This window comes from Salmo trutta, chromosome 37 (assembly GCF_901001165.1).
Source record: "Salmo trutta chromosome 37, fSalTru1.1, whole genome shotgun sequence".
In the NCBI taxonomy this organism is placed as follows: domain Eukaryota; kingdom Metazoa; phylum Chordata; class Actinopteri; order Salmoniformes; family Salmonidae; genus Salmo; species Salmo trutta.
The window spans coordinates 27588396-27615505 of NC_042993.1; the positions used below are offsets into that span (position 1 = coordinate 27588396).

General features: G+C 42.6%; 1 protein-coding gene across 1 annotated transcript in view; it reads left to right on the forward strand.

Moving 5' to 3' along the window:
- LOC115177194 (mitogen-activated protein kinase kinase kinase 5) overlaps nt 1–8702 on the forward strand; it is a 29457-nt gene extending 20755 nt beyond the window's left edge. Inside the window, exons 16-28 of the mRNA XM_029737759.1 lie at nt 1375–1511; nt 1817–1922; nt 2097–2254; nt 2733–2925; nt 3260–3431; nt 3793–3964; nt 4543–4728; nt 5139–5244; nt 5441–5684; nt 5989–6101; nt 6869–6966; nt 7252–7328; nt 7595–8702. Coding sequence (XP_029593619.1) covers nt 1375–1511; nt 1817–1922; nt 2097–2254; nt 2733–2925; nt 3260–3431; nt 3793–3964; nt 4543–4728; nt 5139–5244; nt 5441–5684; nt 5989–6101; nt 6869–6966; nt 7252–7328; nt 7595–7703 — 1871 coding nt within the window. The 3' untranslated portion in view covers nt 7704–8702. The remainder of the gene's footprint in view (nt 1–1374; nt 1512–1816; nt 1923–2096; nt 2255–2732; nt 2926–3259; nt 3432–3792; nt 3965–4542; nt 4729–5138; nt 5245–5440; nt 5685–5988; nt 6102–6868; nt 6967–7251; nt 7329–7594) is intronic.
- The last annotated feature ends 18408 nt before the right edge of the window (nt 8703–27110 follow it).

Genomic DNA, 27110 nt, shown 5'->3' on the forward strand with positions numbered 1-27110 from the left:
TGTGTGTGTGTGTGTGTGTGTGTGTGTGTGTTGGAGTGTCAGTGTAGTATGCTTGAGTGTGGGGGTAGAGTCCAGTGAGTGTGCATAGAGCCAGTGCAAGAAAAATGGGGCTCAATGTAAATAGTCCGGGTAGCCGTTTGAGGAACTGTTCTGCAGTCTTATGGCTTGGGGGTAGAAGCTGTTCAGGAGCCTTTTGGTCCCAGACTTGGCGCTGTTGTGAAGGCTTAGTGAAATCAATTGGAATATTACAAAATTATGGTATTTTAGTTTCCAGGAAGTCTGGAGGTCTTTTTGGCGTGTGTGTGTGTGTCATGTGTGCGTGTGTGTCTAATTCAGTGCAATAGCTACAGGCAGGATATGACACAGGAAGTGTGGGTGTTTCCAGTACCACAGTGAATGAGAGAAATGGATTTCACAATGCGATTTAAGTCACTGATGTACCAGTGTTAAGAAAAAGTGAAAATACTTTAAAAAGTGATGTTTTATTTCAGCTTCCGCCATTTTATCATTGTGAATATTCTGGGCCTTGTTTCCCAGAGTCTTCGTAGCGTTAAGATCACCGTTAGAACCTAGTGATCCAGACCACTCGTAGCGCAGCCAAAGTCCATCATTATATGCATTTTTTTGCCCTTTCGCATCACTTTATTCACAGGTCTTCGCTAAACAGCATAAACATCTTGATTTTTTTTCTGTCTGATTGTGACTACCGTTACCTTCAGAACTAAGTTGACTTCAAATACAAAGTTGCCAAAGTATTTGAAATTGTTACAAAAGAAGTGAAGAATAAAATTATGCTTCAAATGAAAACCGAGATGACTTTATTAAAAGATGCTTAGCCTACATGGGTCTATGTAGGCTATATCCATCAATTGAGTTATATTTTTCGACTAGGCTATTGTTTGTACTTTTTGCTTCAGTGTTTTTACATGTGTGACAACGTGGCCAATGATGTGCCCAATCTGTGATGGAGTGCATTGTTATTGGGTAAGCATAATAAGCTGCCTCAATAGCCTATTTTCAGCCATAGGTGGTAATATCTCTCTAGGGGCTGATCCGTGGTCAGTATTGTGGAATCCTTTTAATGTTAAGATTTGAATGGAGAAATCTGATCTGAAAGCAAGCGCTGCTTTAAAAAAAATCCTATCAGTGTCGACACGTGGTATAACAAGGCACTAAGCGAACGTTCTCTCTGGGTGGTTGTTTTGGAAACACTCTTAAGAAGTTGGCTCGTAAATAATGATGCATCTGGTACGTCATCGTAATGCTTAAGTTACATCGCAACTGGGAAACGAGGCCCAGGGGGGTTGCAAATCCAAAATGCGATCCCTTCCATATCTAACCGTAACCCATTCCAATGCCATCTCTCCCATGTAGGAAGCTTGTCCTCTCTCCTGCGTTCCAAATGGGGACCCCTGAAAGACAACGAGGCCACCGTCATTTTCTACACCAGGCAGATCCTGGAAGGGCTTAAGTATCTCCATGACAACCAGATAGTCCACAGAGACATCAAGGTGAGGTTTGTTGTTGCTAAATAAATGTTTTTAAAAAAAAGTACCAATGCCACAGCGGATTTTAATTCACACAGTCAGAGGTAGTTGTGTTCATTAGGTAGTAAACGACGGAGAATGGAGTGAAACAGGAAAGGACTTCCTGGACTTAAGAAACGCTCCTTTTTGTTTTCCACTTCAAAACGTTTCACTACATTGTGGCCTACTGAGCATGAACCTGGTATATGTTGCTTACTCAACTACTAATGTGTCACAATGCGTTGTGAGGAAAGTGTATCTAGTGTAAGAAACAAGCCATTTCCTCACAGGGCGACAACGTGTTGATCAACACCTACAGTGGTGTTCTCAAGATCTCTGACTTTGGCACCTCGAAACGACTGGCGGGAATCAACCCTTGCACAGAGACCTTCACAGGTGTGTGTGGGTGTGTGTATGTTTGATGCTTTTGTATGAGTGTGGTTGGGTATGTGGCCATGCTTTTTGCATATGAACACTGTATTTGACTTTGTTGGGATGAATATTATTTACATGTGTTGTCTACATGTTTGTGTAGGTAGGTGTCTAAATGTCTCTATGTGGTGTTTTTAGGGACACTGCAGTACATGGCTCCAGAGATCATTGACCAGGGCCCGCGGGGTTATGGGAAGCCTGCAGACATCTGGTCCTTGGGCTGTACCATCATAGAAATGGCCACGGGGAAACCACCCTTCCACGAGCTGGGCAGCCCACAGGCAGCCATGTTCAAGGTAATCTTTCTGTTAGAAACCAAAAGGTTTGATAATTAGTATGTTATTACATTGTAGCCTATACCTTGTACCTGTGGAATACTAGGTAAATACTGGACTAAAGAATTTTACCAGCTGAAACCAGGGTTGTGTTCATAAAGCATCAAACTGAAGATATACTGTGTTCCCTGTGGCTCAGTTGGTAGAGCATGGTGTTTGCAGCGCCAGCATGGTGTGTGCAACGCCAGGGTTGTGGGTTCGATTCCCACGGGGGGCCAGTACAAAAAAAAGAAGTATGAAATGTATGCATTCACTACTGTAAGTCGCTCTGGATAAGAGCGTCTGCTAAATGACTTAAATGTAAATATACTGAGACAGGGAGGGACTACCTGAACTTGTCCAATAAGAAACAATAAGTTTCCGTTGCAAAACTTTTACGTTGCGTGCCCTACTGAACACAACCCTGAAGTGTACGTACTCTGTTCCCGTCTCCCTCTAGGTTGGTATGTTCAAGATCCACCCGGAGGTGCCGGACTGTATGTCAGGTGATGCCAAAGGCTGCATCATGAGATGCTTCACCCCGGACCCAGACAACAGGGCCACGGCCTCTGAGCTGCTCAAGGACTCCTTCCTCAAGTTCACCTCCCGGAGGAAGGCCAAGCCAGAGCCTGAGACACTGCCTACGGATGCTGGTGAGTCATCTTCATCATCATCATTGTTATCATAATCATAGGTAGCGTTATTTTAATCATCATAGTTAGCATCTTCATTTTTATAGTCATCAATCATCATCAGTGCCAGAGTCTGGTCTTGTGATAACACTGCCTACTCCTGACCACATAACCCCCGACGATAGGAACGCACGTCCTTTCTTGGCCACTATCTATCTATCTATCTATCTATATCTATCTATTCTCCACACTCATTCATTATTTTCATAATTGTCTGAAATATGAATTATTATTCCTCTTGTCTGTATAACACCACTATTGGGGTAATGACTCTGCCCTGCTTTGTGTCCTGTAGGTGACATCTACCAGCGCAGTATGTCTGTCCCAGTGTCTATACGTGTGACAGATACAGACAGGGACACTGACGGGATGGACCTGTCGTGCTCCTGGGACCTCCGGAGGACCCTCTCCCCCCTCAGAGGAAAGGGCAATACAAAGAGCCCACCCAGCACCAGAGGCTTCCTGTCGTAGGGCTAAACATCCTATACCCTCTGGTTCCCCATTCGATTACATCTGATTTGTGAAACAACTTCATTGTAGATCATTGCCTTAATGTAAATGCAATATAATGCAATAGATAACCTCAAAATAGACCATGGCTTTTTCTAAATTGTCTGAAAAATCCAGCTGCTCCATGATGAACTTCCACCATATTGTCGTATTTTCCAATCACTGCAGATAGAGGGGAGGAGTAGAGTAGAGAAGAGGTCAGATTTCCCAGCAATTGAGATGGAGCCCATGCTAAATATTGCCAAGACCATATTTGTCTGGCAGAATGTTTTATCTATGTGACTTTGGTGTATCTCGTCTCCCCCTTGTGGTGGCCAGGGTGTCAGAGGAGGCCAGTGCTGTGGACATGACGGCTAGTCCAGCCACGTCAGGGGAGAACCTGGGCCTGTTCTTACTGAGGAAGGACAGCGAGAGGAGGACCACACTGCACAGGATCCTCACTGAGTACATCACCGACGTGGTGCACAACATCCAGAACACACTACCTCAGGTAGACAGAGCGAGAGATCTTGGGCTGTATGTGTCAGAGTAGGAGTGCTGATCTAGGATCTGTTTTACCTTTTAGATCATAATGGATAAGACAGGATGGACCTGATCTTAGATCGGTACTTCTACTCTTTGACAATTTTTGATTATGGGCCCAGAGAAGGATCTATCCCTAATACAGTCAACTCCTGATAAATGCAATGGCTTAGGATGGTTATGAGTGCATGCACTCAACCGATCGGAGCATGCATTTATCCAGAGCAGTTAAAGACAATGTATGGTGAAATAATATAATAATAATAAATAATAAAATATGCCACTTAGCAGACTTAGTCATGCGTGCATACATTTTACGTATGGGTGGTCCGGGGAAGGTGAACCCACTACCTTGGTGTTACAAGCACCATGCTCTACCAACTGAGCTACACAGGACCACAAGGCACTTAAACTGAGTTTACCCTTATCAGGAGTCTGCTGTACATGTTAGGTGTGAAAGAATGTGTGTTTATGTCTACATTTTACATTTGTTGGTTTCTTTGCCTATTATTATTTTATAACGTTTCCTCTCTCCTTGCCTCTAAGCAAACAGAAGTTGGGTCCGTGACCTCAGAGCATATCTCTGAGCTGATTGGCTGCCTGCGGGAGAACATCCGCTCTCCAGACAGAAGGCAACTGACCAACAGATTGGTGAAGTTGCGCTCCACACTGCTTGCTACCGCAGTACCCCTCAAAAATCTGCAAGCGGTGCTCTTCAGCTTCCAGGGTGCGGTAGGTCACTGGAGGTCACGGTTGTGTTCATTCGGGTATGCAACGGAAAACATTATAAAACATCTTGCAACATCTTATTGGAGTAGTCCCTCCCTGTTCTTTTTCATTTGGTACTTAATGAACATTACCCAGGAGTTGCATCGCCAGTCCTTGAGGGCAGTAGCCCTGCCAGTTTCCATTTCTCCCTGGCACGTAAAAGATTGCGTACTGTCATTGATTAGCCATTTATTTCCATACTTTCCATACTTTCCTCATGTATTAGGTAGTTAGTAATCACAAGGCAAGGGTGGACGTGGGATTGAGCAGGTGGAGTCGTATATGTGTCAATAGCCAGGAGTTTTACCACAGGCTCTGCATCACACCCAATAGTATTGTGCTAACCCGTTCTTCTCACTCCCTCGAGTGTGCAGGTGAAAAAGGTGTTGAGGCAGCAGCAGGTGAAACCTCACTGGATGTTTGCTCTGGATAACCTGCTGAGGCAGGCCGTGCAGGACGCCATCACTGTACTATTACCAGGTAAGACCCAGCAGTCAGGCCTAATTCTATCTCAACTTCTGTCAGTTGTATTGGACATGGAAATTCCTCATAGAACTACTGTTCAATTTCATGATATGACTCTGGATTTGGAATTGAGTCCAACCCTGCCATTCAAAGACCTCACCACCTCCCAAATCCCCACACACATGCTCACACATACCTCAATGTCTTTCAGAGCTCAAGCTCCAGCTGCAGTCTTCCTTTGAGACGGAGGAGAGTAGCCCAGAGAGAGAGCAGCGGCCCAGTGAGCTAGTAAAGCTTTTGCCTGCAGATTTCTCAGATGACCAGGTGGTGGCGCCAGCCAACACAGAGACCATAGAGGAGGTTTCAGAAAGCCCCTGCTTACCCAATGGCCTCCAGTACAACACTAACTGTCCCCTCAGTAAGGAACTGAGAGATCTACGGCTAGAGACTCGCAGGTTCAGTGCCATTTACTTAGCTGTTTATGTTACATTGCTTTATTGGCAGGACAAAAAATGCATTTGTATTGTCATTTTATTCTTTATTCCACCTTTTAACATGGGGTTTCCTTTTATTTCAACTTTAGTATAATGGGCTTTAAAATTTTAAGAAGATGAAGTCATTCCTACAGATTCAGTGAAAGTGCCAGCACACCACCAATGATTAAATTGCAACCAGTTACAATATGGACAGTGAAGTGATATGTGTAAATAGGGAAATGTACTGTTCAGGCCTGGTCCATAATGACTAATTGTGTTTCAGACTGCTGACTCAGCTGAGTGAGAAAGAGAGCGAATACCAGGAGCTACTGAGGAACTCTGTCCAGAGGACACAGGATCAGATCGACACTACCAGGAACACATCAGAACCCACAGGTAATGTTTTCAGCTCCTACTCCGTCCCAAAGCGGTCTGACTGTTGCTAATGTCAGCCCTTTTAAGGCTAGTGTGTTGGTAAACATTGTAAGTTTGGGTGAAGTACCTTAGTAAGCCAAATTCTATCACTCTGCCACACCTTAGTATGTAGCAAGGCCAAACACTCTTTGCCTAATAAATAATGAATATCAGGCATCAAATCCTGTGTGTTTTTGTATACATGTAGACACTGGAGTTTGAAGCTTGTGGTATGACAGTGGCCCCACAAGTTACAGCGTGCCTACTGTAATGTTCCTAAAATGGAGAGATGGAATGCCATTGAGACAGTTGGTAGATTTTGTGATTCACACCCTGTGTTTCTAGATCTCTCTCCACACCTCACCCTCCGACAGTGGATTTCTGCTCTACTGGTTTGAGTTTAAGGCGTGTAGCTCATTGCCGCTGAGATTTGAGACTTCGAACCAGATGTGTCAGTCATAATAATGATTAGGAACTGGCATCGGAAAATGTTGGCCTGTTTTTGTTTATTAGACCCTAATTAACGCTTTTGCTTTGTATCTGTCAGGTTTACTTCCTTTACCGTTAACGTATACTGTCGCGAATAGCCCCGACTGGGACTCAAAACCTCAGTCCCTGTGACTGTCAGTCTAACACCTTAACCAGTACTGAAAATATGCATATGAAATACTCATAATGTTCAGCTTAGTAGCATGATGGCGCAAACTGGTGACCAGATCATACCGACTTGTCTTCTCATCCTCCTGTAGATACAGAGTTGTCCCTGCAGATAAGTTCAAACCCAGAAGTCAAGTCCTTGGTTTGCTGGCTGAAGGCTATCCCAGTAGATCAGGACACCATAGACAAGGTAAGGAACTTCAAAACGACTTTGTGATTTAATGATGTGGGATTGGTTCTCAAAATATGGTTACTATTGATTGATGGGGAACTACATGCATGGAATAAACCATCTAACTGGTGAAAAGAGTGAGCCTTATTCACATTATAATAATATGACAAGTCACAAAAGTCTATACCACGAAAAACCTGAAAAAATAGGAAGTAATGTAGCTCAGTTTCAGTACGTGTCTGCGTGAGGCTTGTTCTCACTGATGTTGCGTGAGTAGAATTCACGCTGTGCTTTTGTTTCTAGTTACTCTATCACGAGTTCACCTTGGACTGTCTCCTCACCATGGCCTGCAGGGATGACTTGATGTACTGTGCCATAAGGTGAACTTCCTCCTCCAATCATGTTCACACATCCTTAAAGCAGAAACAGGAAACTGATCTGCGCTAATGAGGAAAACACACTGTTTTCTGTTTGGATGGTAATGTCGTTATTCAAAGGACTGCGAAAGTACTGTGAATTCACTGAGATGTGTCAATGTGTGACTAGGGATCTGTGCAGTAGGAGGGTGTATGGATGTGACACCCACCCACACACAAAGGGTGTGTACTGTAATGGTTGTTTTTTTACTGTAACTGTTCCTCCACAGAGGAGGGATGCTGTGTCGTATCTGGGCGGCCATCACAACACGGAGGAAGTCGCAGCTCAAATCTCAGCTCAGCACACACTCTGAAGAGAGCGAGGACACCATTCTCTGATGGGTCGTCACATGTTCCACTAATAGGCTGGCACTATAAGCACAACGTGGTACACATTTACTGAGTCTGTGAATTTATCTCATTGTTAAGATGCAGGAATTGGTGTGTGTGTGTGTCAGTGTGTGTGCGCCAGTGTGTGTGCGCATGTACGGTTTTCTGAGAACAAGATAATCATGTCATAAAAAGTGGACCTACCTTAGTATTTCCCCAGAGTTGTTATATTGAAACTGAAATGGTTACAGAAAGATGGATGAACAGTAAAGGATATGTTTTTCTGTCATTTCTTATTGTGAATAACTGTACTTATAAAACGGGTTCGGCGAAATCTGCAATCTGATTGGCTGAATTGGGGTTCTAAACCATTGACAATTCCCTGATATTCGCAATGCATATGGAGGGGAGGGGGAATATTTAGGGCCAACAGCTGTCATATTTTTACCTCAACGGACCGTCCATGCCTCCATGATACTTTATATTCCTTTGTTAGTTTGGTGTGTAGTATAAAATAAAATGTACCTCTTTAATGTACACCATTTCTGAGATCTTCGCAGGGCCTAGGACTTGAAGAAAAGGTGTGTTATTGATGGTAAATATACACTTTGGCGAGAATGTGCACTGGTGATTGGTCGTTTAAATAAGTGGGAATAGTGGTGTACATATTGGTGGTGTCTGTAATATGTGTATATGGTCCCGTGTGGCTCAGTTGGTAGAGCATGGTGTTTGCAACGCCAGGGTTGTGGGTTCGATTCCCACGGGGGACCAGTACGAAAAAAAGAAAAAAAATGTATGCATTCACTACTGTAAGTCGCTCTGGATAAGAGCGTCTGCTAAATGACTAAAATGTAAATGTAAAATGTATATGGGTCTTTCGATAAGGGGCCAATGTTCATGTTAAATGTCATATATGATTTTCTTTAAGTTTCACATTTGTAGTTACAGGAATAAAAGTCTAGGTAGGCATAATGACTATAACGCCACCTAGCAACAACAAAACATCTACATCACATTCAAAATGTTTTTTTGTCATGCCTAGTAGCCAGGTCTGTTTGTGCTTTAGTCAACTTTTCTATAATTTATAGCCCCGCTAAACATTCCTGATTTCGTGTTATCCATATGTCTCATCGCTGCATACTTTTTCTTGCCACTGTATGCACAATAGTTGTTTGATGCGCATTTGATGTCTAGCTGTTTAGTGTATGAGGGGACATTATCGCGCTACATCTGATTCAGGATTTTTTTGTTGAATGACAGTCAAGCGATAAAGAGCTCCTGTTATACCGCATGTGATTGAACAACAGCCAAAGTGCAGGAATTACTGTTGATCTCGAGGATTGACAGAACATGTTTGTGTCCATGTTGTTACGGCGGTCAAGATAATTAGCCTACTCCGTGGACAACATTAAGTCAGGATTTCTGAGATAAGATTACAGTCAGTGTACGTTTTGATCGTTTCTTTTCCCGAGTTAAAATGGAGCAGTCAGGAATGGGAAAACGGTCAATTGTTTCGTTTTTAAATTAAAAAAACAACATTTAAAATGACTTTTGGGCCTCCCGAGTGGTGCAGTGGTCTAAGGCATCAGTGCGGCTTGTTTTTGAGGACGCACGGCTCTCGACCTTCGCCTCTCCCGAGACCGAAAGGTAGTGTTTTATCACAATTTGTGTAAAATCTATGGAAATTCCAAATATGACAGGGTTTAAACAGGTTTTGATTCTACTCATGAATTATACTGAACAGTTCATGTAAGGGATTCAGTCAATTTAAATAAATGAATTAGGCCCTAATCTATGGATTTCACATGACTGGGAATACAGATACTGTATGTATCTGTTGGTCACAGATACTTTTTTTAAAAAGGTAGGGGTGTGGATCAGAAAACCAGTCAGTATCTGGTGTGACCACCATTTGACTCATGCATTGCGACATCTCTTTTGCATAGAGTTGATCAGGCTGTTGATTGTGGCCTGTGGAATGTTGTTCCTCTCCTCTTCAATGGCCATGTGAAGTTGCTGGATATTGGTGGGAACTGGAACATGCTGTCGTAAACATCGATCCAGTACATCCCAAACTTGCTCAATGGGTGAGTATGCAGGCCATAGAAGAACAAGGACATTTTCAGCTTCCAGTAATTGTGTACAGACCCTTGCGACATGGGGCGTTGCATTATTATGCTGACACATGGTGATGGCGGCAGATGAATGGTACGGCATTGGGCCTCAGGATCTCATCACGGTATCTCTGAGGATTCAAATTGCCATCGATAAAATGCAATTGTGTTTGTTGTCCTGTCAGTAGCTTATGTCTGCCCATACCATAACCCCACCGCCACCATGTGGCACTCTGTTCAACGTTGACATCAGCAAACCGCTTGCCCACATCATGCTATACACGCTGTCTGCCATCAAACCAGGATTCATCCGTGAGGAGTACACTTCTCCAGCATGTGGCCATCGAAGGTGAGCATTTGCCAACTGAAGTCGGTTACGACGCCAAACAGCAGTCAGGTCAAGACCCTGGTGAAGACGATGAGCATGCAGATGAGCTTCCCTGGGACTGTTTCTTCGGTTGTGCAAACCCACAGTTTCATCAGCTGTTCGGTTGGCTGGTCTCAGATGATCCTGCAGGTGAAGAAGCTGGTGGTGGAGGTCCTCGGCTGGCATCGTTACACGTGGTCTGCATTTGAGAGGCCGGTTGGACGTACTTCCAAATTATCTAAAATGTTTGAGGCGGCTTATGGTAGAGAAATGAACATTCAGTTAGCTGCTAACAGCTCTGGTGGACATTCCTGCAGTCAGCATTGTGTCGTGTGACAAAAATGCACATTCAGGTGGATGGATTATCTTGGTAAAGGAGAAATGCTCACTAACAGGGATGTAAACATTTGTGCACAAAAGTTGAGAGAAATAAGCTTTTTGTGCATATGGACAATTACTGGGATTTTTTTATTTCAGCTCACGAAACATCGGACCAACATTTTACATGTTGTATTTTATATATTTGTTCAGTGTAGATTGATAGGTAGCTTCTGTGATGTGTGATCACTTCCATATTCTATGACTTGGCTCATGTGTTACCATGGTTCCATCACATAATGCCATGACAGTTAGTACTGTCGGTACCGTTGGCACCAGGCAGGATGGATCCATGGACTCCGGACGACCCCAGGAGGCCGGATGTTTCTGAGATACTGGAACCGGCTCACCTGGCACCGGCGGTCATACCACGCTCAGTCTCTTAGGTCACTAGTTTTGCCCATTCTAACGTTCGTTCGAACAGTAACTGAATGCCTCGATGCCCATCTGCCTGCTTTATATAGCAAGCCATGGCCACGTTACTCACTGTCTGTAGGAGAAAACTATTTTTGTGAACGGGTTGGTGTACCTAATCAACTATCCACTGATTTTTAAGTTCCCCGTTTATATCTTAATGTATTCACGTGAAGAAAAAGCTGAGTATTATTCATGACTGTGTAACAGCTCCAAACAGTTGTCCACTACAAGAAATGCTCACTGGTACCCTAGTTTATAGAAATACCCACATGCTGTCATATGCTGAAAGATCAATAGAAGAAAAGAGGATCATATTTGTGTACGTTTGAGTGTACACACGCCCCTGCTCACTCAATCTCTCTCACACACACACACACACACATAGATCCAAACATACAGTCTGGTGGAAGAAGTGAATCAGTGGTGCCCACACTGTAAAATTCCACACATGCTTCCTCATCTGTTTTCATACTGTTGACATCACCTTGGAGACAAGTGTTTGGGCCTTCCTGTTATCCCAGGCCATATGGCTACACACTGTGTGTTTCATCCATTTAGTTGTGTAATTATTCCCCAGTATTCTCTATAGTCCTATATGCAATTGGTGATATGGGACAATGAAGTCAATTCTTTTCATAACTACAATAAGTGATGGAAATATTAGAGGGCTTGTGAAGTACAAGTCTACTCAAACACTGAGACATAGGGGATATTCAATAATTTAGGGATTGTGCTTGGTTCACTTTAATGTATGAATAATACCCACAAAGGCATATCAGTATTGTCTGTTTTGTGTTTAGATAAATGTTTATTTCCTTTCTATTCTTCTCTATATGAGTGTTTTATCCTATTTCTATTGCATGTAGCACGAGGGTACATGATTAAAAACACCCAGAGAAATTAGTTACGGATCAAAAATTGTACATTTACATTTTAGTCATTTAGCAGACGCTCTTATCCAGAGCGACTTACAGTTCATCTTACGATAGCTAAGTGGGACAACCACATATCACAGGCATAGTAAGTACACTTTTCCTCAATGAAGTAATTGCCAGCAAAGTCAGAGCTAGAAAGGGGGGCAGTCATGTTCAAGTGTTGGTTTAGGAAGTAGCTTTTTGGGGGGGTAGGTCGAGGTGAGGAGGGTTATTTAAGATTCTCTTTGAAGAGGTAGGGTTTTAGGTGCTTTCGAAAGATGGGCATTGACTCCGCTGTCCTCGCTTCTTGGGGAAGATGGTTCCACCATTGGGGTGCCAGGACAGAGAAGAGCTTGGACTGGGCTGAGTGAGCGCTGCCCCCCTGTAGGGGTGGGAGGGCCAAGAGACCAAAGGTGGTCTTGTAGTGGATGCGAGCTTAGACTGGAAGCCAGTGGAGTGTGCGGAGGAGCGGGGTGACGGGAGAATTTGGGAAGGTTGTCCAGGGTCACATCAAGGTTCTTTGCACTCTGGGAGGGCGACCCTGTGGAGTTGTCAACCGTAATGTAGATGTCTTTGTGTGGGCAGGCCTTCCCGGGGAGGAAAAGTAGCTCCGTCTTGTCGAGGTTGAGCTTGAGGTGATGGGCTAACATCCAAGCTGAGATATTGGCCAGGTACGTAGAGATGCGTGTCGCGATTTTGCAACCTAAGTTTAGGTGGAAAGGGAATGGGAACTGACAGCAGTGTCAATAAAGTCTGTCTATGACCATGGAGCTGAATCAGTGATAAATGGTTGCGTCACAGTCCATAGTGCTGAATTGTTTAGGATTGTACACCGTGCACAACTTGGGGTTCCCCAGGTTATTCAGATGTCAACATCTAACCCTTGGCTTCCCTCCAAATTAAGTGGCAAACCCCATGGTAGCCTAAGTCTTACTCAAGAAATGAAGTAAGAACATAGAATTACTCATCATCACTGGAAAACAAGGTGCAGGGGTTGTTGCACAGAGCGCTCATGGGACATCAATTATATGACCCAATGTCTAAATATGTACGATCAGGTCCAGAATTATTGGCACCCTTGATAAAGATGAGCCAAAAACACTGTATAAAATAAATAATATAAATAATGAGCTATGATGTATGCTCAAATCTTTCTTCTCAAAAAGATAGGCGTCAAAATTATTAGCACCCCTGTTTTCAATAGCTTTCTATACCTCACCTTGCAAGGATAACTACTCTGAGCAGCCGGAGCCTTTCCCTAAAATGTTTTATGAGATAGGACAACACATAGGGAGGGATCTTAGACCATTCCTCCATACAGAATCTTTCCAGATCCTTGATATGCTTTGCCTGCACTTATAGAATGCCCTCTTCAATTCAAACCACAGGTTTTCAATGGGTTTCAAGTCTGGAGGCTGAGATGGCCTCCAGTTAATTTATGTTAATTTTATGGTCAATTAACCAGTTCTTTGTGGATTTTGATGTGTGCTTGGGGCGAGAGTTTCTTTCAAGCAACAGTACCAGTGTCAGTCTTCATGTTTTAAAGTTGTTTTGGTACTGATAGCTTTTACTGTTTTTGGCACTACAGGTGACAGGAAAACTAATAAGTATGTTGGATTCCAATACTTGTTCTTGCCTTCAGCAAATACATCTAATGAGACTATTCTCAAACCCAATAAGCACTGAGTTTTTTTCACAATGTCGCCCAATAGTGTTCTGTAGATAAGGACTGCACAGAGTATATTTGAGAAGTTATTGCTAATTAAAATATGTACCTCTGTTCTCTGATAGGTCCAGGTCAATAGTGTCTCTAGGGAAGCTGCTAGGGTCTACATCAAGTTTCGAGTCAGGTGAATAACCATATTAGTAATACAAACCAACATATCATTTTTTTTGAGTAAACAAAGTGTTCTCGGTCAATGACTGGCGATGACCATTGTAAGAGTTATAAATCATGCTCTCTATACACATAATGTCCCTTTCATTTCCAGTGTCCTGTTGTACCTCAATGGGAGCTCAGAATACAAATTCTAAGTAGAGGCTCGAGGAGCCAAAGTCCGAAGATGTCCTGATGATGTTGGATGGTTTCCCATGTGAAGGATCTTCCATCACCAAGAGTTGCTGTCTGTTTTGGAATGGGTGACCAGTAATAAACTGGTCCTGAACATCTCTAAAACTAAGAGCATTGTATTTGTTACAAACCATTCCCAAAGTTCTAGACCTCAGCAGAATCTGGTAATGAATGGTGTGGCTGTTGACCAAGTTGAGGAGACTAAATTACTTGGCGTTACCTTAGATTGTAAACTGTCATGGTCAAAACATATAGATTCAATAGATGTAAAAAATGGGGAGAGGTCTGTCCGTAATAAAGAGATGCTCTGCTTTTTTGACACCACACTCCAAAAAGAAAGTCCTGCAGGCTCTAGTTTTGTCTTATCTTAATTATTGTCCAGTCATGTGGTTGAGTGCTGCTCTTCATTGTAATCAGAGGGCTGATATAAATACTATGCATGCCAGTTTCTCTTGGCTAAGAGTTGAGGAGAGACTGACTGCATCACTTCTTCTTTTTATAAGAAACATTCATCCCAAATTGTTTGCATAGTCAACTTAAACACAGCTCTGAAACCCACACTTACCCCACCAGACATGCCACCAGGGGTCTTTTCACAGTCCCCATATCCAGAACAAATTCAAGAAAACGTACAGTATTATATAGAGCCATTATTGCATGGAACTCTGTTCCATCTCATATTGCTCAAAATGAACAGCAAACCTGGTTTAAAAAACAGATAAAATAATACCTCACGGCACAACACCTTTCCCCTATTTGACCTAGATAGTTTGTGTGTATGTATTGATATGTAGGCTACGTGTACCTTTAAAAAAAACATTGTATGTACTTCTGTCCTTGAGCTGTTCTTGTTTATTAATGTTCTTATGTCATGTTTCATGTTTTGTGTGGACCCCAGGAAGAGTATCTGCTGCTTTTGCAACAGCTAATCGGGATCCTAATAAAATACCAAAAAATCTTCATCCTCCTCCCAATCACCGAACCTAACAGAGAATAGAGCATTCCTCTGTTCAGCACTCAATAACCTAAATTCCGGGTTAGTTCAAGTGTTCTCTTTACCTAACTAACACAAATAGACAGAAGTAGATTGTTTTGAAGTTATAAACTTGTCCAACATCAGGTTGGGTTGAACAGGGGACTCTATTGACAAGTATGCATATTGTTACGAAAACCAATAACTAGCCTACTGCTTTTGCTGTACTCGTTATGTCTAGGGTCTTAGGACTAGTTAACTGGTCTGTAAGATGCCTAGGTGTTGAATGTGCCTTTCCTTGGTCCAGGGCCAGCTCTGTCTCTCTTGACCTCTTGGTTGGCGAGTCCAAGCAGATTATTCAGATTATTGTTCAGATGGTGACGGAAGCAAATATATACAAAAATGAAAACTACAAACAGGTATGCCTAAACAAAACGAAAGGCATCATGGCCACCAAACGAACCAGCAGCCTCATGGCTTGCAAGCTGGGGCACTGACTGTCAATCACCCTAATTGACAGCACCTGATGTGCTTATCAACCAGGTTCAGCACTGGGACAAGGTTGCTCCTGCCCCCTGGGGGAATTGAGTGTGGAAATGGTAGTGAGCTGTACTGCACTGTCTAAACTACCTAACCTATTCCAAAACAATATGATGTTGATTTTGAATGTCTGTTGCAGACCACTTACGGAAGAAGACCAGGCTCACAATTAGGATGTTGGAAACTCAGAGAGCAAAAAATGTTGCATCTGAGCTTTGGCCGACACATTGAACAAGCTTTTCGAAGTCACCGAGAACTAATCTTTCAGTGGAGGACTTGACCATGGCCATTAGTGCTGTCAGTGAGGTCCTTGTCTGATCCTCTACTTGCCTTACCACCAAGATCAGTGCCCCATGACACTCCAAACTCAATGTTGTCATCAGTTTCCCAGACCTGACGGCAGAAGCATTGGAAATGTTGAGACTGTAAATAAAGACTTGGACTTAGAGATGCCTTTTCCAGTTCAAGAAGCCACAGCTGAGGAGCTTCAGGATGACTTGAACCATGCTGCCATTGCCATTGTTCCTATCAATTATATACTTCCATCCAGGGAGAATGAGAAACTTTCAGAGACCAGGTAAAGGCATTGGGCCCTTTGTGAGTAACTCAGCAAGAGTTCTCTTTCCCTGCCTGCCAATGCCCAGGAGGCATACCAAGTCCACATAGACATGAGGACCAAAAAGGTTATTAGTACTATTGTCCTCTTATTTATCAGAGAATACAACAGAGGAATCTTTGGGAGCGCCAAAATCTGAAACCTCCGTTGAGGTCAGTATATTTCTAAACAGTTTATTGTCCCATATGGAGGATTAATCCTCCTCTGGTACAACGTATTGGTACTCTGTGAGATTGGAGACGTACTCTGACGAAGAACTGGGTCCTCTTGGAGTCTCCCTATTATTTTTCGTCATTATAACTTCCAGGCTAAAGCTGAAAGAGCAGTAAGCGAGATTCTCTTTAGTTCTACAGACTCTGATTTCTTTATTAGTGACCAGAGTGATACTCTGTCAGCTGCACCATCATCACTGACCATACAGCATGGGGAGGAGTCAGCCTGCGCAGGCTCAAGACGTCTGTCCCCACACCTGTCAGTGCAGACCAGAGTGAGGCTGGGATCTCAGAGACCACTTTCATTCCTTCCAAGAGCTCAATATGTTTTGACCCTAGACTGGGCCTGAGTTCCCGAAGGACTGGTTGCGCTCCGCTGCTTGATTTTATAGCAAAGTGAGGGTCAAGGTGGACAAGTTCATCCATCCCCCTAAATCCTCAGCTTTTGACTCAAAGGAGGTTGTTGCACCTGCTGCTAGTCTTCAGAGATGCGCTAGTGATGCAACTACAGTACCTCCAACAAAGGCAAGTGGATCAAAACACTACTGATCTCAGACTAAGTCAGGGATTCAGATCATTCCCTGCTCACAAACATGGGTTTGGGTTCCATGTTCTGCAGCGTTGGAACGGTGTTCAACAATAATGCCTCTGTTGAGAAATACATCAAAGCACCCCTGAAAAACTCCCCTGTGTTGTGTCTGAATGAGACAAGAAGTGTGTCTGACCATTAAGCCAGAAAAAGCTAGTGTTGGACTTTGTGACAACACAATGAAAAGTGACAGCTTTCAGCTCCTTGTAATGTGGTCTGTGTGTAGCTTGTGTAGAGGAGTCAGGCGCAGGATAGCAGATATGAGTAAATAAACGTAATTTACTCAAAATAGACAAATATAATACAATAAAGCGAGCCCACATAACGGACCGTCTTACATACAAACAATTACTCACAAACAAACATGGGGGAACAGAGGGTTAAATAATGAACAAGTAATTGGGGAATTGAAACCAGGTGTGTAAGACAAAGACAAAACAAATGGAAAATGAAAAATGGATCGGCGATGGCTAGAAGGCCGGTGACGTCGACCGCCGAACGCCGCCCGAACAAGGAGAGGGACCGACTTCGGTGGAAGTGACACTCCTTCTCCAGGCTGTCTAAAGCACCTCGTCATCTGTAAGACTCCCTCACGGATATAACCCTTAGGGTCATTGAAGCACTGGAAAAAAGGGCAGGAAGTGGCACAGTCAGAGGCGTTAGATAAGGCCAACACGGCAGTATCCAATCTCATGGCAAATATGTTGGCTACAGGGAAGGATGCAGCTTCAGCTGAGAGAAGCCTTCAGACCCTTCTATCTACAGGCATCCTCCGGCCATTCATAGACCACCTGGTGGAGCAGATCTGCAGCTTCCTTCTGGAGAACAGCACCCCATTGTCTTCAGTGACCTGTCTGCCCAGCAAAAGGCAGACAGGTGAGATCCAGAGGGAGCTGTCAGCAAAGGGATACTGAGAGATAGTCTATGCCTTCACAGAGCCGTCTCTCAAGTCCCTTCTAGAGCAATTGCTCCAAGTCCTCCTCCTTCCACCAGGAGATACTGATGTGGCCTTCTGCTTTCACTTTCTCAGACCCATTGCGAGTCTGACACCTACTTCATATTCACATACAGGCCAGGCCAGCTCAGGGTGTTCTAAGCCACTCTCCAAGATCTGCCAAGGAGTAGTCAATCTCTTCACGCAAGTGATAGCTAAACATGTGGCAGACACACTGTCTCAGACAGCTGGGCTTCTGATTCCTGATGCCAAGCTGACTGGTGAATCGTACCTCACTTCCATCAATGAGAGCTGTAAAGAAACTGTTAATTGCACTAACCAAGTTCTCAAAAAGATTCTCAAAAAGATTCCCAAGGAGAAGAAATCTGATCCCAACCCAAATGACCAGCCCAGTGGTTCCAGGGATAAGGCTGTTGACGATCCCAGCCTACCCGCAGCCAAATCAGGACCAAAAAAAGAAGGGCAAGAAAATGTCCTTTTCTTCAAAAGCTTTGGAAGATCAGCATTAAAAGAAGGTGGAGCGTCTTTAGGAAATGGCATACATTTCCTTTGATTATCTGGAATGAGTTCACATTTAGGATAGTGGCAAGGCCCCCAACATTTTGAGATACCCCTACCCGAGGTATAACAAACACAACCATATGGTTGTATAAAAATATTTTACTGCAAAAGTGGTTAAATTGATAAATATTGTGACACAACCCCTTAACTCAAAAAGTGCAAAATAATGTAGTCCAATATTACAATCTCTGATGTTGCTCAAATCTGGAATACAGGTAGTCAGCTGTCTGCCCTACATACACAAACAAACAGCATTAGGGTTTTTACATGCATCTTGGAAATATAGACCTGTAAACACACAGATACTATAGCAGAAATATCAACTATGAATATTTATGATAAACTTCACTTTTTGGTAGCTGTTCATTAGACAACTTTCAGAGTCAAATGTGTTCTCTCTTATTCAGTGTTGTATGGTGCTGCCTGAAAGAAAATAATACAGTTACACGTTTTCTCATGTTGTTGTGGCTTTTGTAATCGGCTCTAACAAGTGGGCTCAGACATCGAAATTAAATGTTTTGGGGTCCAAGGTTCCTTAAAGGATTTTGTATCTTTAGCCCCTAGTCTTGCAATTAATAATAATCACAGTTTATCTTTATATTTTGATGTTCTAAATCCAATATGTCTGCCATAATTTGATGGAAGTCAAATCACCTGTAATTATGAATTTTGTAAATGAGGCATTTTTTCAGAATTGTGTACACTCATGCCTATAAAGACTGTTGGTGTGAAAACATTTGATTCTGAATCCAATACAGCCAACGGGATTACACTCCAACACCTTCGCCTGCATATAAGTAGCCCTTGTTCATTTTCCATTGTGTTTTTCTGTCTTTAAAATGGTTTCATACAGCTCTTGGTATATCTAGGACTATAAGTGGTACTGCCATGCCTCTGTTGAGTTTGAGTAGCCGAAGCCAGCTAGTTTTTCAATGTGTGTTCATATTTTAATCTCATTCACACACTTACAGCATATCAACAATGGGCATTTCCACAAAATATAATAACAAGCCTTTCACGACACAAGCACACAGTAGCGTAACCAAGTTACAGGAAAGCAACCTGTAGTACAACAGTAGTGTATATGTACAACCCTCTTTTCCCCACTAAAACTAAGTATGCAAGGTTGATTCAAAGTCTTTGAGGCGACCAGGACATGAGTGAGTCCGCAAATGATAAGGAGGTGACTTAAGCGTTAGCAATCCTGGAGGGACAAGATATACCACAGTGGGGGCAAGTTGTAGAGCGCGGGAGAGGGTGTCAGGGTTGGAATCTCTTTCCATTCGTTGGAGCCTCCCAGTTGCCTCATTGATCCTCAGAGGCTTGTCACTTGGAATACTTGGTGTTGCCATGCCAAGCAGTCTGCTGTCTTTTTATATATCCATACAAAGGTGTTTGAGTGTTTATGTTGGGCATATTGGATTCCTAACATAAACTACATGGCCAAAAGTATGTTGACAAGCCTTCAAACTGTCTGAAAGTGTACGCATTCTATGTATCAACTTTACATCTAAGTGTTGTATGAAATATATGATTAAATATGAGAATACTTTTGTGAAGATAGCAATGTGATTTTAGCCTTCTAAATGAGAATTGTTTTTCATATAAACTTGTGCCCAGTCAGTAACCACGCCCAATTGAGCACAGACATTGTGTCGGCATGATGGAACAACCCATTTTTACCTGAGGATAAAAGCCTTGTTAACAAAATTTACATTAGACCAGTTGATAGACCAGCTGGACATCTCGAATGGTTAAAACTACAAGACCAGAAAGCGTGGAGTTGTGGCTACACGGCTGAAAATGGTGAGACCAATAAATTGCCAGGTTACTACTGGCGTGTAAAGTGGTCGGGAGCTGAACCCTGAATAATCAATCATTGAGACCACTACGAGACCAAAAGACGTGAGGCCGTGGTCCACACGTTGAAATGGTTAGAAACTGAATCTCTCAATCTCTACACAAGAAGATGGACTCACTAGACCTTATCATATCAGTCTGCAGCTGGCATGTAAAGTAGTCTAGAACTTTGCCTAAAGACACAAGGTGGTAAGGAGAATCCCATGTCCGACAATCGTTGGTACATCTGAAGTATTTGTTCTAACAAACTCTTCACTACCAGAGAAGCTCTACAACTAAGAAGGCCGTTGTGACCTCTGGTGGACAACCAGAGCCTTACATCGAGCCACTCCCCATAGAAGGATCGATTGGTTTCAACAGAGAGACGACAGAGAAGGACATCTACGCGTAAATATATATATTGCATTTCTTATCTGAATGAGCGGTGGTTCATGTGCAAAGTATTACTATTCCTTTGAGCATAGGTTCCAAATGTATCCAAGTGTTCTCTTATTGTCTCTCCGTCTCTTTACCTACCCCTCCCTCTCCAGATGTGTAACAAGCTGTCATATCTTGTCAGTCCACTAGAGACTTTTATCTCATGTAAGTGTGTATGTGTATTCTGTGTTATTATTTAGTTAGTAAATAAATTATTAAGCCAATTTGTGTATTGCTGATTCATCAATAAGGTTAGGGTTCTTGCAGATATCAAGGAGTATGCAACGCTCAGAATGAGACTGATGAGGTATTAATGGTTAATAAGTGACTGTTATTGATGTAAGAGATATCTTTAGAGTTTAAGTCGGGAGATAGTAACTCGTTAAACAACTTTTCCCGTGGTGCCCCAAATTCCTAATGAGTTAATTGTTATATGATTAATTTAACCAAGTAACAATTAAACATAGTTGATAAAATAAATAAGTTATCAGATTAATTATAGTCATGTCACGATAGCCCCCATATACAAAGCGCGGTCCATACAGAAATGGTTTGTTGAGATCGGCGTGGAAGAATTTTACTGGCCTAAACAGAGCTCTGACCTCAACCCCATCGAACACCTTTGGGATGAATTGGAATACCTACTGCAAGCCAGGCCTAATTGCCCAACATCAGTGCCCGACCTCTTGTGGCTGAAGGGAAGCAAGTCCCCGCAGCAATGTTCCAACATCTACAGTGGGGGGGAAAAAGTATTTGATCCCCTGCTGATTTTGTACGTTTGCCCACTTACAAAGAAATGATCATTCTATCATTTTAATGGTAGGTTTATTTGAACAGTGAGAGACAGAATAACAACAAAAAAATCCAGAAAAACGCATGTCAAAAATGTTATAAAATGATTTGAATTTTAATGGGGGAAATAAGTATTTGACCCCTCTGCAAAACATGACTTAGTACTTGGTGGCAAAACCCTTGTTGGCAATCACAGAGTTCAGACGTTTCTTGTAGTTGGCCACCAGGTTTGCACACATCTCAGGAGGGATTGTGTCCCACTCCTCTTTGCAGATTTTCTCCAAGTCATTAAAGTTTCGAGGCTGACATTTGGCAACTCGAACCTTCAGCTCCCTCAACAGATTTTCTATAGGATTAAGGTCTGGAGACTGGCTAGGCCACTCCAGGACCTTAATGTGCTTCTTCTTGAGCCACTCCTTTGTTGCCTTGGCCGTGTGTTTTGGGTCATTGTCATGCTGGAATACCCATCCACGACCCATTTTCAATGCCCTGGCTGAGGGAAGGATGTTCTCACCCAAGATTAGACGGTACATGGCCCCGTCCATCGTCCCTTTGATGCGGTGAAGTTGTCCTGTCCCCTTAGTAAAAAAACACCCTCAAAGCATAATGTTTCCACCTCCATGTTTGACGGTGGAGATGGTGATCTTGGGGTCATAGGCAGCATTCCTCCTCCTCCAAACACGGCGAGTTGAGTTGATGCCAAAGAGCTCCATTTTGATCTCATCTGACCACAACACTTTCAACAGTTGTCCTCTAAATCATTCAGATGTTCATTGGCAAACTTCAGACGGGCATGTATATGTATTCTTGAGCAGGGGGACCTTGCGGGCACTGCAGGATTTCAGTCCTTCACGGCGTAGTGTGTTACCAATTGTTTTCTTGGTGACTATGGTCCCAGCTGCCTTGAGATCATTGACAAGATCCCCCCGTGTAGTTCTGGGCTGATTCCTCACCGTTCTCATGATCATTGCAACCCCACGAGGTGAGATCTTGCATGGAGCCCCAGGCCGAGGGATATTGACAGTTCTTTTGTGTTTCTTCCATTTGCGAATAATCGCACCAAATGTTGTCACCTTCTCACCAAGCTGCTTGGCGATGGTCTTGTAGTCCATTCCAGCCTTGTGTAGGTCTACAATCTTGTCCCTGACATCCTTGGAGAGCTCTTTGTTCTTGGCCATGGTGGAGAGTTTGTAATCTGATTGATTGGTTGCTTCTGTGGACAGGTGTCTTTTTTACAGGTAACAAGCTGTGGTTAGGAGCACTCCCTTTAAGAGTGTGCTCCTAATCTCAGCTCGTTACCTGTATAAAAGACACCTGGGAGCCAGAAATCTTTCTGATTGAGAGGGGGTCAAATACTTATTTCCCTTATTAAAATGCAAATCAATTTATAACATTTTTGACATGCGTTTTTCTGGATATTTTTGTTGTTATTCTGTCTCTCACTGTTCAAATAAACCTACCATTAAAATTATAGGCTGATCCTTTCTTTATCAGTGGGCAAACGTACAAAATCGTCAGGGGATCAAATACTTTCCCCCCCACTGTACAGTAGTGGAAAGCCTTCCCAGAGGAGTGGAGGCTGTTATAGCTGCAAAGGGGAGACCAACTCCATGTTAATGCCCATACTTTTTTACACAAAAATAATCTTGAGTACAGGTCATATGTGCAGTACACAAATCTGAAAAATGTCTCTGAATTTAAAATGTGTACATATACAGGTGATTAATCCACCATTTAATGGTAATGTGGCAGCCATATTGGAATTTGGACTCAATATTGTATTTGGAGTCAAATCTAGTGGGTTCCCCTGACTTAATTGCAAGACTAGGGGCTAAAGATACAAAATCCTTCATGGAACCTTGGACCCCCCCAAAATTAATTTTGATGTCTGAGCCCACTTGTTTTCCTTAGAGCCGATTACAATAGCCACAATATAAAAAAATAAGTGTAACTGTATGTATTTGTGTCAGGCAGGACCACACAGCACTGAATGAGAGGACATTTGACTTGTAAAGTTGTGTATTGAACCAAAGAGTTCATCATAATAATTCACAACTAATACTTCCTCCTATGGTATCTGTGTTTACAGGTCTATATTTACAAAATCCTTTAAGATATCCTAATGCTGTTTGTTTTGTAGGGCAGACAATATTCTGTTTTCAACCTGCTGCGCTATGACACCACAGACTGCACAAGAGGTGAATTCTGCCTCCTGTTCTTCCGAGAAGGAGAAGAAGAACAAGCAGCCCTTATTCGGGAGAGTATTTTCTGCCTTGACCAGAGCCCTGAACTGATAGCAGAACACCTCACTAGACTTGTATCAGTACTGATCTCTCTCTGTGGCAATATACTGTACATTGGTTAACACTTCTTATGGGCAGGTGGGATGGTAGCGTCCCACCTGGCCAACATCCGGTGAAATTTCAGAGCGCAAAATTCAAACTACAGAATTATAAATATTGAACTTTCATAAAATCACAAGTGTAATACATCAAAATAAAGCTTAACTTCTTGTTAATCCAGCCCCTGTGTCAGGTTTCAAAAAGGCTTTACGGTAAAAGCACACCATGCGATTATCTGAGGACAGTGCCCCGCATACAAAAGCATGAAAAACATATTTCAACCAGTCAGGTGCGCCACAAAAGTCAGAAATAGCAATATAATAAATGCCTTACCTTTGATGATCTTCTTCTCTTGGCACTCCAAAAGGTCCCAGATACATCACAAATGGTCCTTTTGTTCGATAATGTCCTTCTTTATATCCATAAAAACTCAGTTTAGCTGGCATGCTTCAGTCAATAATCCACCCTGTTTCCCTCCATCAAAATGCATACAAAATGAATCCCAAACGTTACTAATAAACTTTTCCAAACAAGTCAAACAACATTTATAATCAAACCTTAGGTACCCTAATACGTAAATAAACGATAAAATTTAAGACAGAGAATCGTTATTGTCTTTACCGGAGAAAAATACCAAAGAATGCACTCTCTTCCACGCGCTTGGAAACACTACAGCCAAAATGGGAGCCACCTAGAAAAACTACAATTTCTGGCTCATTTTTCCAAAAACTAGCATGAAACTCTTTCTAAAGACTGTTGACATCTAGTGGAAGCCCTAGGAACTGCAATATGGGAATATTTCCCCTTATAATAAGTGACAACCATTGAAAACAGTGGTAGGCTGAATTCTTTTTTGGAGGGGATGGTTTGTCCTCGGGGTTTTGCCTGCCATATCAGTTCTGTTATACTCACAGACATCATTTTAACAGTTTTAGAAACTTTAGAGTGTTTTCTGTCTATATGCATATCCTAGCTTCTGGGCCTGAGTAACAGGCAGTTTACTTTGGGCACGCTTTTCATCCGGACGTGAAAATACTGCCCCCTACCCAAGAGAGGTTAAATGTACAGGGGCGGCAGGTAGCCTTGTGGTTAGAGTGTTGGACTAGTAACCGAAAGGTTGCAAGATCGAATCCCCGAGCTGACAAGGTCAAAATCTGTTGTTCTGTCCCTGAACAAGGCACTGTTCCTAGGCCATCATTGAAAATAAGAATTTGTTCTTTAACTGCCTAGGTAAATAAAGATAAAATAAAAATAAACAATAAATCAAGCCAGGTGTTCGCTGCTGTGTCCTTGGACCAAGCTGTCAGCAGGCAAATTTTGTCTTCTATTTTCCAATATTTATTTCAGTAAAACCTTTCATAGTGTGTGTGCAGGTATAGTGCATTATGATGGGGTTATTATGCATTGTAAGACTTGATATAAGCATGAATAACCCCTTTATAATGTCTTATCATCTTAGGGGACTGCAGCGGTCATCTTAAAGGCATTCATAGGATAATTGAATGCAAAGTTAAAAGAAGCTCTTGAGTCACTGCTGTAACAGGCTTTGTACCTCGGTGGTATTAAGCATGTCCATCTAATGGGATAAAAATTGTTTGTTGTCGTCAGAAGTCATTCCTGTAGGATTGTATTGGAATTATGTTGAGTTTTTCTGTGTAACATGATTGCGTCCAATCTGATGAGGGACAGAAAACTAATTTACAGTAAAGCGGATAAGAAATTGAATTTAAGATGGTTGGTTGATAGTGGGGCCTTTTCAAAGATTTTTATGTGACGGAACATTCTATAAACTAATTTTAGCTGCCAACACTGCACCAGTGGTTGTTGGACAGGCCCAATTCACTTTCTGTATCTACTGAAAATGGAATACTAGGCCTACAGCGTTCTTCTTGCTCTCATATTTGATACAGTATTTATTCCATTAAGATGTTCAAGGACAGTACTGTTTGCATTTCTAAGTTTATAGGTAAAGTAAGGACAACGGTTAGCTCTGTTTCCATTGCTTATAACCTATAGCTCTTAACACTCCTCAATCTTCTTCTCTCCTTGTCCTCCCCCTCTGCAGTGCTGGCTGGAAGGTGGGGCTAATCCATTGATAGACGAATAATGAGAATCTCTAACAAAGGGACTGTAATGGGGATTGTGGTCTCTTTAAGAGTCTGGTCTAAACCACTGGGGACTAACACGGGGGGATTATCCTAAAATAGATCATTCTGGTGTACTGTTTGTAAACGTCTGTTTGAGAGTATTCTGTACTCTGTATTTGAAAGACTGCACCCTCTTGAGTACATACCCCTCATGGGTCATATTGGGGGGCACAGCTGGTAAATAACCAACTCATCTGCCTAATCATACTGCAAACTACGGACAATCTTCAAAATCACTAACATGCTGTGTTGCTTCTACTGAGATCTTGTGTGTATGTGGTGCAGACCAGGTAAGGGACATCATCCTCATTATTTTAACTCCTAATGAGATCGTATCCCAAGGTGGAAGCTGTCCTAACACGGACACCGTATTCTACACACATGCACAGACTCTTATCTTCTGAGTGTGTATGCTATAACTGTGTGGCGAGGACATATGGCAGGCAGCGTGTGAGCTCACTCCTCACAGTGTCGTCATTCCCTGTTGATGATAAGAATGTGATTACTCCCATGGGTGAGGGACCTTGGCCTATATTTCAGTAAGTTGACTGAGTCTCGCAGTGGCCAGTTAACAGGGAATGGGACTTTTTAATGACCATGTTGGTGGCAATGGTATGATATATGGACAGTGATGAGAGAGAATGAATTACTGTAACAGACATTGTCATTCGAAAATTTGTTCATCTGCCAGCTGTCCAAATGTACCCTGTGTGTGTGTGTGTGTGTGTGTGTGTGTGTGTGTGTGTGTGTGTGTGTGTGTGTGTGTGTGTGTGTGTGTGTGTGTGTGTGTGTGTGTGTGTGTGTGTGTGAGTGTGTCTGTGTGTGTCTGTGTGTGTGTGTGTGTGTGTGTGTGTGTGTGTGTGTTTGTGTGTGTGTGTGTGTGTGTGATGGTAATGAGAAATGGGGAGTCACAGTCACCAGGGCTTGACCTTTTGACCTTTCCCCTTAGTTATCTCAAACTCCTGTGCCTGTGTGACACTTTGACAGTTGTCCGCCCATGTGACATCTAATCAATACATTTTTTGGGCTTAGTTGGCTGCAGACGGCAAAGCAAATGTGAGCATTCCTACCTAATAGCTCAGTCTATAAACCCAGTGCACCATGCTTCCTTGTCTCTTTCTTTTTTAATGAAAATGATGTACATTAATCAA